Genomic DNA, 16,853 nt, shown 5'->3' with positions numbered 1-16,853 from the left:
TTAGAAAACTATCACAACAAGCAAATCCCTACTGCAGCTTTTTGTGATGTGGACTGGCCATGATAAATGCAGAGCTTAGCAGGTATTGTACCTCTGTCCATAAGGTAATGAGAGAAACCATGGATAAATCTAAGTACAGGTTACACTTCAATGACTTCTCCTGCATGGGTAAAATTTGAAGATAACTGGCTACCTGCAGCATTAATTTCTTGATGGAGATTCTCTTAAACTAGAGCCTAAAAGCTCAAGATGGAGTTAGGAGTAATGGTAGATGTGCAACAGCGTCCACTGTGCACTGAGAAAGATTTGTTTGATAATTTACAATTTACAATTTACAATTTACGTGTAGCCCATGGCTAATTTCCATCTGTCGTCCCTAGGCAGGTTGTTGTTACATTAGTAACATAAAATCAAAATGCATAAATAGCACACGAGATACAGTAGAAACATGGAGAAACAGTACAAATATACACATAGTAAATAGTAAACAGTAGAAAACATTTGAATACGTCAGGAGTGACTGAGGAACTAGATCAGGAGTGACCATAGAAACTGAAAAGAGGATGAAAATTGAAATTTCATTGTATTGCACATTTCATTATATTGCACATAGCCCTATTATACTGCACCAACCCTGCTGCACATAACCCTATTCTAACAGTACAGTTAAGCATAGTCACAAAACTGGTTAGCTTTGAGCCACACCTTTAGATGACTTCAGATAATGATGGGTTCTCTCTGTAAGGCTCTGTCCAGGGCACAAGTATCTGATATCCTCTGATAAAAAATCCTTAAGTAAAGAAGAGCTGTGGAGTTTTCTTGTAAACAAACAAAAGTTATATTTACATTCAGTGTTATTCAGCAAAACGCAATGTGTGTAATCTTGAGATCTAACAAAGTGTCGAGTACATTTGCTTACTTCTTAATGTTTGGGGTTTTTTTTGCTTCCCTCCATGTCTACTAGCTTGAAGACTTCTTCTTCATTGTTTGCATATTGCTGCATCTCTTGGTGTGTTATTGCCACAAGTTGATCAGTGGATTAGTGTGACACCATCACCAATGCGAGCGCGAGCAAGAGATAAACAAAACGGAGCCCCACTCATTCGAAAACAACTCCATAATGTCAACAGGTAAAAATCTTCATAGAGATTCTTTGAGCTCAGATACACATGAAAAGTACACACTGGTAACAGAACATGTTGCTCTAAAGAGCAGGAGGACTGCAGATGAAGGGCTCCAAGATCCACAGGTCAGCATGAGTTGGTCTCCTTTGGGATAAATGCAAGGAAAGATGGCAAGAGTCATTCTGCATGTTCTGCAGCCCTGTACAGTTTCCTGTCATATCTTTTGACTCTGTATTTGCAAAAGCAAATTACTGAAGTTGAAGTTCTGTCACAAAACTATGTTGGTACATACTCTTGTGCTTTTTAAGTGGGTATATGGGAATCCTAGAGCTTTCTTAGTGGATACACAGAAAACAAGGAGGTATGCAAAATAGAAAAGGATCTTGGGACAGGTCATAGCCTCTGTGCCTTTTATGAAAGAGCAGACTAGTGGATGCTGGATCAGGGGTCGCACTAACCAAATAGTTTCTATCAATGACTGATTTTTTTTTTTTGCAACAATGATATATAACCTGAAAGTCGTCCATCATTTTGACAGATTAGAACATTGGGGGCAAACTATAGTAACCTTTAGTGATTTACACCCCTGTCCAGTTGGTGGCTTTAGCATATTAATTACCTATTGTCTAGTCTTGTCTTTGATCTCACATACTGGTAATAATAGATTATAACAGAATTTTTACGACCCTGTCCCTAAAAATGACAGACAAGAAGAAGAAAGAGCAGCCAAGTACTAATTTAGGTGGACTGCATAGACAACTTACTCCTCCTTGGAGGCCAACTGGGGTACTGGACCATCTGAAAGGTATGGGTAAAGTTAAACAGCTTTTTTGAGCATTAGCATCAGAATCTCTGGTAGGCTCTGCCACAGGGACCTGAGGCTTTGGGAGTTTATGGATACGCAAGGGTAGGTTGACTTTGTGGCTAGCAAGCATGAAGGCAAAGGTCTGCAGAGTAGCAGAATCTTCCATGGAAGACTGAGCTGCAAGGTCTCCTCTCTTCCTTCTTAGTTCAGCACCTTTTCAACATGGAGACAAGTACAGCGCCGAAGATTCCCTCAGGACCAACTGGAATGCGCAATATGTCAACCTCTTCCTCATCAGAAGTTGGTCACGTTGAACCATCTCACCTGTATGAACCAAGAGTGACCTTTATTGTGTCTTTTGGCTGGTAATTGGACTCCCAGTTGCTGTGCCAGCCACTGGACAGATGGGTTTCTCTGTTTTATCACTGAAATACTTATCTGTAGAACAAGATATACTGGAGCTATAATCCATATGGTCAAGAAATCACTGATTATGGCTTTAAAAGGTTGTATAAGGAACATTTTCTTTCAGTATTTAGAAACTTTTCTTATTTCTCCCCCTTTTAGAAGTCTTGAAATAGAAGTGAAAAAAGACTTGCATGTTTCATCAAATTCATTTCACCATAACTGTCATTACTGACATTTCTCTCTTAAATTGCATCTTACACTGAGCAGGTTGAAGGGGGATGAGGTTCTCTTTTCTGACGTCTCAAATCACTTCACTGATTTACTGGATAAGTACGGAGCTGCGCTGCCATCATCTCTTTGGCTCAAAAGTCAGAAAGTTGTTATCTGTTTTATACAGAAACGTCATGATATTTTCTCCCTCCCAGTGCACACAACCCCCTACATGCCAGACCTGTGATGGGTGATGGGAAGACACACTGTCTGGTGGGAATGAAGCTCAGTCAGCGGCGTACAGATACGACACTGGAACACAAGCTTCAAAAGGGTAGGTTCAAATACTTTTAGACAAATTCAAAATAAGGCTGGAATGTGGAAGGCCACATGGGACACTTACACCAAACATCACTGAAAAGACAGCTCCTTCCTGGCGTCAACTGTAGCTGCCGTCCTTCAGACACCGATATCATCATCAATCTGAGCTTAACTGTCACCAGTATGCAACAGCCTCATTACTTAAAAAATCTGGCGGTCAGAGGACACAAGTAAATAGCACTGTCTTTGACATTGTCATTAAAAATATATGTCTTGAACACTATTGTATTCAATTGTCTCAGTGAAATATTGTGGAGACAAGGTTGCCCAAAGGAAAGTGATTATCAAAGTGGTAAGTGTTAACGTCACAATGGCTTACTGTTTGAGAAGGCCCTGATTTCATTTTTCCTGCTAGCAGGTGTGTCATGTGCTGGCATTTACTTGGTCTCCATCTGCCTAGGCCTGTCACCGTAACTACATTTGTTGGACAATATAGTGTGCCGGAAACAATTGCAATAAACATGATTATTGTCATTTTGAGACTAGGTTTGGGTACTGTAACCTGGTGCCGATCCTGTACGACCAGTTCCAACCAGACTAAATCATAACGCAGATTTCAGGGCCTCATTTTGGTGCCAGATTGAGTGAGTAGCTAGAGTGAGCACGAGTGTGAGTGAAAAACAAACAGTGTAAGGGCAAGAGCAAGACAGCGTGTGTGCAGGTGATGGTTACAGTGAGCCTGCAGTGATGGGAGATAGGAGTTGGAGTAGGAGTAACAGTTTGGGATATATGTTTTTGATTAAATGGTCGAACCTCCATAATGCAGCTGATGTGCTGCCACAAGCGGATGACCTGGTAGCCGGAGGGTTTGCTGGTGGAGTGACGGAGTAGAGGATGAAGTTGTTGCCCCACTACTGGAGAGGCAAAAGCAAAAAAGCCAACATTGCAGCCTTAAGGGATTGCTTGTAGGTCTTAAACATTTAGTCACATTTTTAAATATATTTATTGCTCAGCAGAGGCATGGTTTAAGACTGACAAGACCTTTCCCAGGCTACTAGCAGGCCACAGTCGAGACAAATTATGAACAGCTTTTTCACCTCGTACTACGTCTCTTTCAATCTGAAAATAATGTCTAAACATAACGTTGCTGTGGCCCAGTATTATACAATTCGGCATGCCCATGTAAGCACATGTACAACAGAGACACTACGTTGATGCAACCTCTTGCAACGCCAACAATTATCTCTGTCTAGACACTGGCATGACAGCAAGAACAAAAAGACAAAGTAAAGCACTGTTAAGTCTTCCATTATTGCTGCCACAGTCACGGTCTACAGTGCAAGAAAAAAATATCAAGGGACAATAACAAATAAAAATAAATTGTAAGGAGTACATTTAAATTAGACAATCTTCTGTTGTTGTTATGAATAAATTCAAAATAGCTGTAATTCTGCTGTACTTGCTGAAGCCATGATGATTATGTAATTCACCTCCGTGTGCTAATGAACATGACTGTCTCACCAGGAAGAAAACAAGGTCCAAACCACAGAGAGGCTATGGAGGATTAGATAGAACACACATGGAGGGGAGCAGAACAGACTTTGACAGGTTCTGAAAAAATGACCGCAAATAACATTAACGTTCTTCATAATATGACTGAACTGAATACTGCGGGTTCTTTGAGAGGACAAATTTGGACCAAATATCCTTAAAACCACCCTTAAAAACTCAATTCAACAATCATCCAGTACACTCTGTTCAAATCACTGTCTTAGCCTACAAAGCAATAATCTGTCAAGTTTATATTTTGCTCCTCTCTGTCGCCAAATGATAGCTGGTAGCATCTATAACCAATTCATAAAGCCTCTGCATTTACTATTCTGAACAACCGAGTAGGTGGTGGGGGAAAAAAAATCTGGTGCACAGGACATAATGTGTTTACGTTTCTGTCATCATCAATAATGAATGTTTGGAATAAATAGAGAATCCAGTAGTTCTGAAAATAAAAAGATGAAAGCTTTGCGGTTCTGCTGCTCCTTCCCATACATACTGTAATCTTAAAGCTGGCATTTCCCTCCCTTCCAAAGGAGAAAACTCATTAGTTGGCACGACCAACAGCAGCAACCAAACATTAGAAGACAAAGAACACAGCGGCTAAAAGAAATGTAAACTGAAAAAAAACATCAAAACAAAAGCAAATTCACAAATGTCTCAACTTTGATCATGAATTGAACTGGAAAGGAAAACGCAGAAAAGATGTACCCTAAAAATACACCTATGCCACTGATTACTGGCTGAAATTAAGTTTGCAAAACACATTCAAATTTCACATCTATTCATCAACTTTGATTTCTTATCTGTAATTCTATTAGAGATGGCAGTTACGCCCAGCATGGAGGCCTGTTGAGGACAGAGTCCAGTCTTTAATTGCAAGACTACATTTTAAGCTTCCATAAAAACAAGGGCCTCCCTAACCAGTACACTGATCCCTTCTGGTGTTTGTTGTGATTATTTCAAACATGTCAAAATAAGCAGAAGAGCAAATTATCTCATGTTGCAAGTCACAGCTTGCATGTTGACATTTGGCCCCAAACTCATGTCTGGCTTTAGCTACCGTGACAATGCTAACATTAGCTCGTCAAGTCACTGAAGTGTTTTTTGGTGCTGATAACCAAGAGAGAGAGCATGCATTTAATGTAGTTGGCAAAGGGAAAACTTGCTCCCAAAAGACTGCGCAAATCAAATCAGCTCTGCCTGTGATGAGGGTTTCATTTCAGCTTTGTAACACACAGCTCACACCACCCGACAAGCAAAGAGACGCAAGATACTAGTTCACTGATTAGTGTTTGTAAGGTTTGATAAAATCATTGGCAAGTACAATGTGAAGTAATGTTAACATAGTAGTAGTCACTCTATTCCAGGAAAGTCTGAGAGGCCGTTTACACGTGGCCGGCTATTTTCATAAACGGACATTTCACCGTCTCCGTTTTCAAAAAGATCTTCGTTTACACTTACCCGTGTATATATACACAAGAGCATGCCAAACCTGTAGGTGGCAGTGTAACGAGAAGCTCAAGCCTTCCATGTATCCATTGTCACCATAGCAACATAGGTCGCACTTTTGACACAGGCGCAAGTTCCGGCGCATACTGTCACGTTGGCTGCCTATAACTCCGTTTATCTCCGTTTATCTCAGTTTACATGCAAACGCGCAACCGGAGTTTTCCAAAATCTCCACTCTGGCTGGAGTTTTTAGAAAGACTCATTTTCAGAGGAGAAATCTCCGTTTGCGTGTAAATGAAGGGCACAAACGAAGGAAGATGTCTCCGTTTATCAAAATCACAGTGTATGTGTAAACGGCCTCTGATGCAATATTGTGATAGTACCATTTACAGTGATATTTGGCCCCGCCCCCGATAACTGTAGCATCAAGGTTTTATACCATCTCATCCCTAATGAGTACTTCTTAACTGCATGATGCAAATTGAAAAAGGTGCACATGTTAAATTTACATATCAAAAGGCGTACAGCTCTTTAAAAATGTCCACTGTACAATGCATACGTACTTAAAATACAGATGTAAGAAAGTCAGCATGTCTCAGTGTGCCTCCTGACAGATTACTGGTGGGAATGATTGAGCACGAATCCATGAAAAGCAGTCTCCTTACACTGTAATACGAGTGGTTGACAGTCACACAAGTCACTGTGATCTCAATAAGACAGGGCGGAAATGATGGGTTAGGCTACAAGACTCTGAAGTGCAAGTTGATATAATGAAAAATCCCATTGTCCATTTATTCAAGCTTTCAATTCTGTACGTCTTTCATGCCTATTCATTCAGCCATTCATTTCTCCTTTCAAATGCTTCTCCATTCAGTCCCTGATCTCTCCACTCGGTCTGATGTAGAGGTCTCTTTGTGTGCATTAGACCATGGTGGAGTCATAAAAATTAACTCCTAAGAACTGACCTGATCCATTGACCGTGCAACCTTGAAACCTGTGTGCACATACACTCACTCCTATACGCACACTCAGTTGTCAATTGCTTTAAAAGTGGTGGTCATGCTTGAGAACACATGGATTTCATTCACCCGTCGGCTAAATGGAACCAACACGCTTGCCCACACACGTTTCATTAAAGTGCCCTGGTAGGCTTAGTTTGGCACAGTATGAGTCAGGGGAGTTAGATGACCTGACTGAGATGAAACACACACACATACACACACACACACACACACACACACACACACACACACACACACAGCCAATTTAAAAAGGAGAAGGGATCGCGTATAACTGAGGGAGTTAGTTAAGTAACTTTGCAAGATGAAAGTAGCTGGATTAGATGCACACAGTCATGCAAGTGTGTGTTTGTGTGTGTGTGTGAGTGATAAGGAGACTTCCAACCAGGATTCATTTCATTTCAGCTAGTTTCATTTCCAGCTGACACTGGGGAAGGTCTACATTTATTTTGACGATACCCCCCAACACACCCCCACCCCTCTGCCGCCCTGTCCATTCTAATCCCTTCAACCAATAAAGGAGGACTTAAATCAGCCACAGGTCCTACAACTTGGCCACTGGACGCTGCTGGAATCACACCTGGGTCCAATTGTACTTGAAAAACTGTCAGATACGGGAAGCGTTTGTGTGAATCAATCTGCAATGTCATACGGGCTAGTCTGCTGCCCTTGGGGTTATTAAATTGGTTCCTTTGTGCCAGACGGGTAAATCCATCACAGAAAACTGTCGCAGGGAGTCTTGGTGCCTACCTGTAGGTTGTGTCTCTCCAGTCTCATCTCCAGAATGTTGTTCTGCTCCTCCAAACGCTGCCGTTCTGCCTCTAAATCTTCAATTTTCTGTCTGAAAAATGCAGCACACACACTCACTGAGTTGTTTATTTATATGACTATGCACATTGTTGACTCAATAGGTTAATCCTAGTGGTATAGCTGCTCACAGACAAGTTAATCCACCCCTTGTATATGCATTAATCTTTCATGTGTCAGGTTTTGAATTGGTTGTCTTTTCAACAGGTTGTGTGTGTGTGTTAACTACCTGAGTATGCTGACCTCTTCTTTGGTCACTGAAGAGTTGCTGTCAGCAGCAGATGCCTGCTGCTTCTTTAAAGACTCCAGCTCCAGCTCCACCTGGGACAGACGGAGAGGAAAATGAGCCTGGTGCACTAACATCACACCACCTTTGGCTGTGCACCTGGCAGAAACCTTTCAGCTACAGACTAAGGACTCTATCCCAATGTGCTGCAATCTTTTCGAGACAGACATCCAAACAGATATATCCTTTATACACCATTAGTCCACTGATTCATTCTCCACTTCACAATGTCCCATCCCCCCCCCACCCCGGTACTTGTTTTTAGACCGACTGTGCCTTAGTTTCTCTCCAATCTCGCTCTCGTCTCTGCAATTATCCCTCATTTCCATTTGCACACCCATTTTACTCTTTTTTTTTTCTAAGAGCATCTGTCCGTCTCTCAGCTCATCCTCACTCTCAGTCTTCCCAAGACGGATAAGTAATTACTGCTATACCAGACAGGTGGATTTCACGCGTCAATACTCATTGCCATGGCCATGTTGATGTCTCCTCGGCAACAAGGAGCCATGAAAAGAAAGGAGATCATAGAACAAGTGAAGACACAAAGACAGAGTCACAGAGTGTGTAAGAGAGTTTAGGTCACACCTGCCAACTCCGCTTTATTCTGCTTTAATACCATATTTTAAAGCTGTCATCTTTTTTGGAACTTTTCTGTAATATCCACAACCCTCAGTGTGAGGGTAAGGGACACTTTGCCGATTTTCAACCAGCTTGCTATCATTACATGTGGGTAGTATGTGTAAATGAACTCTGGTAAACTTCCTCCATATTACCAGCATGGATCTCCCTGCTCATCTTCCAGGTCAGTATAGGCCTGATGAAAAGTTTTGTTCCAGAGTGTAATTCACCATTTTTGTTTGTCTGATACAAAAGACACGGAAAAGAAGCAGATCCAGAGACAGACCCGCCCCCCCGCCTCACTCAAACGTAGACCAAACTCCTATCCAGGGTATGAAATTAACAAAATATTTTGGGGGCAATTTTGGCCCCCACAGTCTAAAAAATGGGGGCATTTTCAAAATGTTTGGGGGCCATCAAAAAATTGTAATTATGTTCTAACAATAAGCACATGAAAAGCAAAACCAACTAAGACAGTGTCTTCACTCTTCAGTAGAAACCACTATAAATAAAATAAATAATGGGTTAAATAAAGTTATGGTTGTAAAATATTACTCAGATTTCCTATAATTCAACCAGTTTAAATGTGATGATTTAACCATTAATCTACTTATAGCAGTACTAAATTCCTTAGATGCAATCCTGGAAGTAAGTTAATTTAAAATTTAACATTCATTCTACCTTAATTTTTCATTAATTTTTCATTGTGTAGACACAGATCACCCAAGAAATGGTTAGTCTATACTTATGGTACGGCAAAGCCCCCTCCCCTTCTCTGTCAGATTACTCTCACATAATCAGTGCAAGCTCGTTGATTATGTCTGGAAAATGAGTTGTAGATGCGACGGTAAATTAATTTAATGAAAATAAAATTACACTTTAATGTCAGATTGTAATACTGTTAAAAATATAAATACATATAGTTGTTTCGAAAACTGGCTGGAACATGGCTTTTCTTGGCTAAATTGCAGGCCAAATGGCCCGTGGCCCTTGCTAATTTCTGACACTGCTCCTATCACACTGTCAAACTAGTCAGTGCTGATCAAATATGAGCCAAAATTCTGTCACTGTATTGCCTGTTTTTTAGCCTAAAGTGTATTCAAAGACATATTTAAGGGCATCACCTTGCTTTAATTTGAGAATTGGGTGACATAATGTTTCCTATATTGTAAAAACGAAGGCTGAAAAAACTGATATCACACAGTGTACTTAGCAGTGCTGATAAAACATAAACCAAGATTCAAGACTGCCAATTACTAACCCCAAATGTTTTCAAAAACATATTGTAGCTTACAGTTAAACTGCAATTCGAGATTGTCTGTTACCAGCGGGCCGCCATATTGTTTTCTGTGTTAAAATGGACAAGCTTGCATTACATCACCCAACAGCGGAAGCAATTATTGGTCCAGTTCGGCACAGTGCATTCTAGCAGTTGTAAGTATCTACCTCTAGAGATAAAGCCAACTGCCACAGCTGTTTTCCTCTAGTCATGTAGCACCAATTTCAAAAGTACTTACTTACTTACTTTCTACTGCATAGACAGCCTAATTTTCAGAGAGACCACTTTTCCAGCAGTCAAATACTGTTTATTCTTATTTTATTCAGAGCAATTTGGCAGCTTCTCACTTCAAGTAACAATTTTAAATAGACGTTCCAATATTAGTAGTATGCTTCTTGTCAACCGTCAATTACTGTCACTTAAGCCGGGATGTGAGAGAAGGGAAACAGTAGTCAACAAAAGAAAGCTACTGTAACCAGAAATACAAAGGCAGCTGCTAGATAAGACTGCCCCTTTGAAAAGGTCTGCAGGATGAACTTCATTGTTCGGAACACTGGAAAAAAAAGATGTTAGTCAGCATGTTAGTCACAGAGGCATTAGAGCATCTTTGACTCAGAGAAAGGCCAAGTACACCTGCCAGGATTGCAGTTGTGACTAAAAAGGTACCTGAGACAGCTTGAGTGCTGATGGCTGAGGTTACAGTGTCTAATCATGAAGTACTAATTGAGATTTCAGCTGTAATAAGTGTTTTATATTTAAACCTTTTGTATCCTTGTTTCTTTTCTCTTTGTTTTTAGGTATTGTTGGGGTAGAAGTTAATTAAATGGTCAGATATGTTAATTAATGTAGGAAAACTATATGTGTTTTATCTGTATGTGACAGAATCAATCACTTCCAATAACATTTGTGAGTGTGTGCGTGTGTGCGAGAGTGTTTGCTCACACATGTATACTTACTGTTTGCAGCTGCAGTTTCAGACTCCCTGTCTCTTCCTGTGCTTTGGTCAGCTGGCCCTGAATCGAAGGACAGAACAAAGGGGTAAACATACTCAAAATACATAAAGTGAAATATGGCTTCCTGTCCTCCTACTGATATACAGCATAGACAGAAACAGAGGATGTGAGCAGAGCAGAGTTGAGTCCGGGAGACCATATATTATCCAAAGTGTGCATTTCATTCGGTTTTGAAACAGTCATCCTCTAGCCTTCTGCAATTCGTTCCAGTGTTGCTCACAATGCCCCTGTGTACCACAAGTGCAGCTTTATCAGTTTTCAGTGCAGATATCTGTCAGTTTGTCCACTAAGCAAGAGTACTGAGTGTGTAGACTAGGAGCAGCTTAGCATCACACATTTACAGTGCCTTTTAGCTATGAGCAAAGTGTCACTCAACGACATGCATGCTGAAGTGGCCGGCAGCTTAGAGGAGAATAAATCAGAGCTTTATATTCAAATTTGTTTCAAAAACAATAAACTTGGCTATATGGAAGCCTAAGCAGGATGCTATAAATGGAAGTGTTCCATTTGTTTATGCGCGTGCACAAGCCTGCACACCCACCTCCATCTCTGCATTGTGGTTCTGTGTCTTCTGCAGCACGTCCTCTGCCTCCCTGAGCCGTTTGCTGAGTTGGGGAGAGTACTCAGTAGGTGCCAGCTCGCTGTCATAGGACTCCAGTATGGCACGCATTCCATCACGCTCCTGTAAAACACACACACACACACACACACACACACACACATTAACATAACNGTACTCAGTAGGTGCCAGCTCGCTGTCATAGGACTCCAGTATGGCACGCATTCCATCACGCTCCTGTAAAACACACACACACACACACACACACACATTAACATAACACTACAAAATGGAAATCCTGCTGAACACTTAACAAATTTCCATGACGCCAAGACAGAGCAAAGTCATGACATTAGCAAATTCTGTGCAGATATGTTGGTGTGCAGAGTGAATACACTGAGGACGTCAATGCTCTTTGATGTTTTTCTGATTTGTCTGTATTACTTTTGCATGACTATGTGGTGTGTTAATATGACAGGCAAATGCCTTTGTAAATGAGGAACAAAGTATGAGGCAGCTGTGCCTTTCTCTTCCAAGCTGTGACAAGAGAAACTCAGGGTTATGGTCATGCTCATCTGCATCTCTCCTCATGTAATAATCAAATCAAAGACAAACGTCTTTGTAGATAAAGGATAAATAATAAATTTTTTAAAAAAATCACGGAGTCACGACAGAGAAATGTCTTTGCAAATGAAGCATATAATATTATGCTGCCTCATCTCTCTTAACGGAGATAATTTAAAAATTCAAATGAATTTTTTCATCCTCTATAATACAGGAATAAAAGACATGTCTTCAACACTGTACCCTGTCCAGTAAATCAACACGCCAAGCAGCTGCTTCTCTTAGAGAAGAGAGGATAAAAACATCCTCAAGTCAACGTCTTCACAAGCGTCACTCAGACTGACACACCGTCTACAAATAGCTCATGAGTCTCTATCAATGTGTGTCTGTATGCTCGATACTGGAGTGTGTATGTTCATGTTCACACATAGATACGTGCATTTCTCGGCATGGTTCCTGCAACCAACAATGTGTAGGAAGAAAAGTCAGCCATCTACAGGCAGTATTAGAAATTAGAAATCGTGATGGGGCAAGAAGAAAGTAAATGCTACACAAACACATACACAAACAGCAAAGGCCCTGTAGCTGCATCAGATCATTAAACTTTCTTCAACCACTAAACTTTGAGTAACGAGTCTGCATTGAAGTCCATGTGTGAAAAAATGAACTCTGAGAACTTGTTTGTCAGAACAAAGTTATGCTCTGCTTTTAAATGTCTGTGTAAGGATGAGCACAAACTGTGGCCAGTAAACTGCTCCAAGTGGACAAAAATGGAATATATTATTACCAATGCTGTCAACTAGTTGGCGTAGCCTATATCTCACAAAGCTACAATGTTATCATTGTATCTGTAGCCTCACTCAATGTCCCACCCACTACGCTTTCTGACTGGTTACACGTCATGAGAAATGGCCTATCAACAATGAAGGCTGTCGTACCACACCCATGCCTGGGTGGGGTTGCTTAGAGCATTGGCGGGTAACTTCTAAACCGCTATGATACGCTGCCTTTACACGGCAGTAAGACAAAATTTATACCATCACAGCCCGTTTCCATAACATTACAAGTCTGAAAATTTCCCTGACGCAAACTTTTAGCTTTTAACAGTAATGAATGATAACTACATTTAATCACTATGTTACATAGTAAATATGCAATAGTTGCCAGGCAACCTGATGAGCGAGAACAAACTCATCTGTTTAAAAACTGCCAAACGGCCTGTTTATGAATGCAAATTCATTCACTGTCAGTCAGGTCTGTTAAAATGATGCGTCTCCTCCCCTCCCTTCACTACGCCGGTCCACTCTGCATTATAAAGCAAAGCAGGCTGCGTTTTGTGGCAATCAGGCTTTTAATAAACATTTCACAAACAGCCAGGCTGCTTAAGACCATCCTTGAAATTTAAGGGTCATTGGAAGCTCAATAGTCTATTATTAAAAGGGGCTAATTTAGGGAAGCGTATGATATTCAGGTTGAAGTCAGGTAATAAAAACTGGCAGTCAATACCAGTTGAGATAACTACATGTAATATATGTTGATTGCCAAGTAGTGCCGTCTTTTTAAAATGGCCCAGAAGCACCTTGTAATTCCTGGATGTAAAAATCTATGAATAATAGGCTGCAATTTCTCTGTCAGATTAGCTCATAGGCTAGTATCTGAAAACAAACCATGATTACCCTAATCAGATTCAGCCTGTGATTACCCAGATCGAAACCAACATAATCCATTTAAAGATGACTGAGTCTGGTTCATTTAAAAACACTATATGTGAAATCCTCCTTAATTCAACTTTATTTGTTTTGGCACCAAAGCGGCATCATTTGTCATGCGATATTACACAATTGCCTAATACATCCCAATAGAACCTTGGAAAGGAGAGAAGAAGACCAAGTGGAGGACAGACTGTACAGAAGTAAATACAAAAAGGTACAGACACATTTAGAGGTCAGTGTGTGTGTGTTTGCTGCCAATCCTAACCAGCGGGCCCTTTGGCTATTTACTGTCTATTAACGTGCAATGAAATTCACTCAATCTAAATCAAAAATCTGTAGCCTCGTCTCTGATATAAACTCTAATTTTAAAAAACACACAAACAAACAGGGAGTGGGAGGACAGAGTGATAAAACTATCATTACTGTTTTCATCACCTATTTTTTTAAAATTGCTTTTATGTCAACCGTTTTATCTGGTGCGTGAAGATGTGACTGTGCCTCTAATGGGTCAGCGAGTCTGTCCCACTAAAGTGTATGAGAAACAAAACATCTGAGCAGGGCAAACAAAAGCATAAAGGAGACGCAGCCTTGTGGCAGAGAAGCAAGGATGAAATTTGTTCTCCTCTCCACTTCCTTAACAACCTGCTGTCAAGGTGCAGCTGAGCACAACACTTAATCATCATTGATTTGTGAGCCGGTATGTGGCTACAGTCATTTCCACAGGTGAAGAGGGGAACTGAAGATCTGTATGGAGTTTAAACAGTTAGTTGATTATCCAAATAAATAATCAATGTGATGTGAAGTGACAACAATTTGATATAATCGATTCTGAGTTTGAAGTGTGGGTAAAGCAAAAGTAAATGTGTTGAAACCCTGGGGGCATGTTTGCTGAAGGCGCTGAAACAAAAAACGAGCCGCTGCGCAGCAACAAAATCTCGTTTAGCAGATCATGGTAGCTAACATTAGCACAAAATACACACCCACAGCAGTGAGCTGTAATGGCTGGCGGGCCAGGTAGGTGATTTGGGCTGAAAGACTAATAGGTACACTCAAGGCGATATACACCAATCAGCCAAAACATTAAAACCCCTGACCGCTGAAGTGAATAACATTGATCATCTTGTTACAATGCAATGTTCTGCTGGGAAACCTTGGGTCCTGGCAATTATGCGGATGCTACTTGATGTGCTCCAAGTAAACCCCCTCATGGCAATGGCACTGGTCGATGGCAGAGGCCCCCCAGCAGGACAATGCACCCTGCCACACCAGAAAAACTGCTCAGGAATGACCCCAGGAACGGACAAAAGAGCTCAAGGCATCAACCTGGCCTCCAAATACCCCAGATCCCAATCTGATTGAACATCTGAGGAATGTGCCGCTACCCAGAGGTACCCCCAATCCATGGTGGGTGCTCGTTGGACCGGACTTGGCTCTGACCTGTCCAGGCATGAACACAAGACCTCTGGAGGGTGTCCTACAGTGTCTGGCACCAGGGCGTTGGCTTCAGATCTTTTGAGTCCCGTGGGTTATAAGGTGAGGTACCAGCACATCTTACAGATGTTTGATCAAATCTGGATCCAAGGAATTTGGAGGCCAGGTTGACGCCTTGAGCTCTTTGTCTCGTTCCTCGGACCATTCCTGAGCCGTTTTTGTGGTGTGGCATGGCGTAATTTCCTGTTGGGGGGGCCACTGTTACTGAGGAGTGCCGTTGCCATGAGTGGGGGGGTACCTGGTCTGCACTGGTGTTTAGGTGGGTGGAGTGTGTCAGGTGGCATCCACATGAATGCCAGGACCCAAGGTTTCCCAACAGAACATTGCACTGTAACAAGATGATCAGTGTTGTTCACTTCACCTGTCAGTGGTTTTAATGTTCTGGCTGATCAGTGTATATTAAATTAATCACATTTTTTGTTATTGCTCGATGTATAAAACATCTACATCTTTAAAATGAAGTTATTACAACATGCAGAAAGAGGTTACTTTTAGTCCAAAATTAATCATAATTGAAGCTGGCTGCATTAGGTGTATTTATTATATTTATATTAGACAATAAAAACATTGATTAGTTGCATCCCTCCCATATTTTTTAGTACGTTTCCTTGGAATTATACAAATTAAATAAAACAAAATTGATGAATTCAAGACTAAATCTACTTGGGCAGTTGTAGACATGGTTGGGTGAGAGACATTAATATACTCAACTTTAGCCGTTGAGCATCATATTACTTCATGAACATTTGGCTGGCCGGAACTGAAATGTTCAGCAAACCATCCCTGAATAAATAAAAAGGGCCAAAGTTTTAAAAAGCCCAGCATTCAACTACAACTGCGATGGATATCTTTTAAAATCCATCATGACTGGATGGTAAACAACAATTATTCATACCTTCTGAATGCTTGGTTAAGTGCAAACGGTCGAGCGCAGTCGCTGTCAAATTAGTCTGGGGGCCAAGTCATATTTCCAGCATGCCTGTAGCTCTGCTTAGTTATGGTGGTGCCTGAGAGTGTGTGTGTGATTTGTGTACTAAGAGACTGAACGTGTTGACCTAGGGAATTACACACACTGAGAAATCAATATCACAGGGAGGTCTAGTCAGGAACTGCAGAGCAAGAGGAAGCAAGACAGACAGAGGAGTCAAGTGACATTCATTGGCCAATCAGAGGGAGAGAAGGGTAAAGGGCAGATTAGGAATTCTGTTGTGGACTTGAGATTCAAGTATCACAGTGTTCCCTGAGTGTTTTAAGAGGAATTCTGACAGTGGGTAATAACAGAAAGGTCGTGTCATGAGAGTATGAGTACTTGCTAATGTGTCTAGATTTATAGGTTTGTTTTTGTGCGTCTCTTTGATTGCCGGGCACCTTGGTTAATAACAGCACTCTCTTCTGTAGTCGACGGACAAGAGCATCCTGTGTCTCCCTCTTCTTCTGCTCCTCCAGAGTCTTGCTGCGCTGCTGGGTCAACTCTGCACGGAGCTCAGACTGTGAACGCTCCACACTCCTCATACTGACGGACCAGGACAAATGAATGGGGGGGAAGCAAAGGTGTGTGTGGGTTAATAACATGGGAGAGCAGAGGGCAGGGAAAGACAGAAACAGTTTGTTTAATTCTATGTTCAGACAATCTC

General features: G+C 41.2%; 1 protein-coding gene across 3 annotated transcripts in view; it reads right to left on the bottom strand.

The window, feature by feature from the left end:
- Window positions 1-16,853, bottom strand: part of mad1l1 (mitotic arrest deficient 1 like 1) — a 75,667-nt gene that overhangs the window by 46,950 nt on the left and 11,864 nt on the right. For 2 of the 3 annotated variants that reach the window (XR_007569969.1, XM_050044792.1), the window contains exons 11-15: window positions 16,588-16,732; window positions 11,435-11,575; window positions 10,837-10,893; window positions 7,927-8,018; window positions 7,641-7,731 (exon numbers count right to left, since the gene is read on the bottom strand). Coding sequence is in view for 2 of the 3 variants with exons in the window: in XM_050044792.1 (XP_049900749.1) it covers window positions 7,641-7,731; window positions 7,927-8,018; window positions 10,837-10,893; window positions 11,435-11,575; window positions 16,588-16,732 (526 nt within the window). In the remaining variant the exon portion in view is untranslated. Of the gene's footprint in view, window positions 1-7,640; window positions 7,732-7,926; window positions 8,019-10,836; window positions 10,894-11,434; window positions 11,576-16,114; window positions 16,288-16,587; window positions 16,733-16,853 lie in introns of those variants that run through there. The other variant, XM_050044793.1, reaches the window with a different exon arrangement.

The sequence above is a fragment of the Epinephelus moara genome, chromosome 5, assembly GCF_006386435.1.
Source record: "Epinephelus moara isolate mb chromosome 5, YSFRI_EMoa_1.0, whole genome shotgun sequence".
NCBI lineage: Eukaryota > Metazoa > Chordata > Actinopteri > Perciformes > Serranidae > Epinephelus > Epinephelus moara.
Note: the sequence above shows the minus strand (reverse complement) of the source record. Positions and strands in the feature narration are given on the sequence as shown.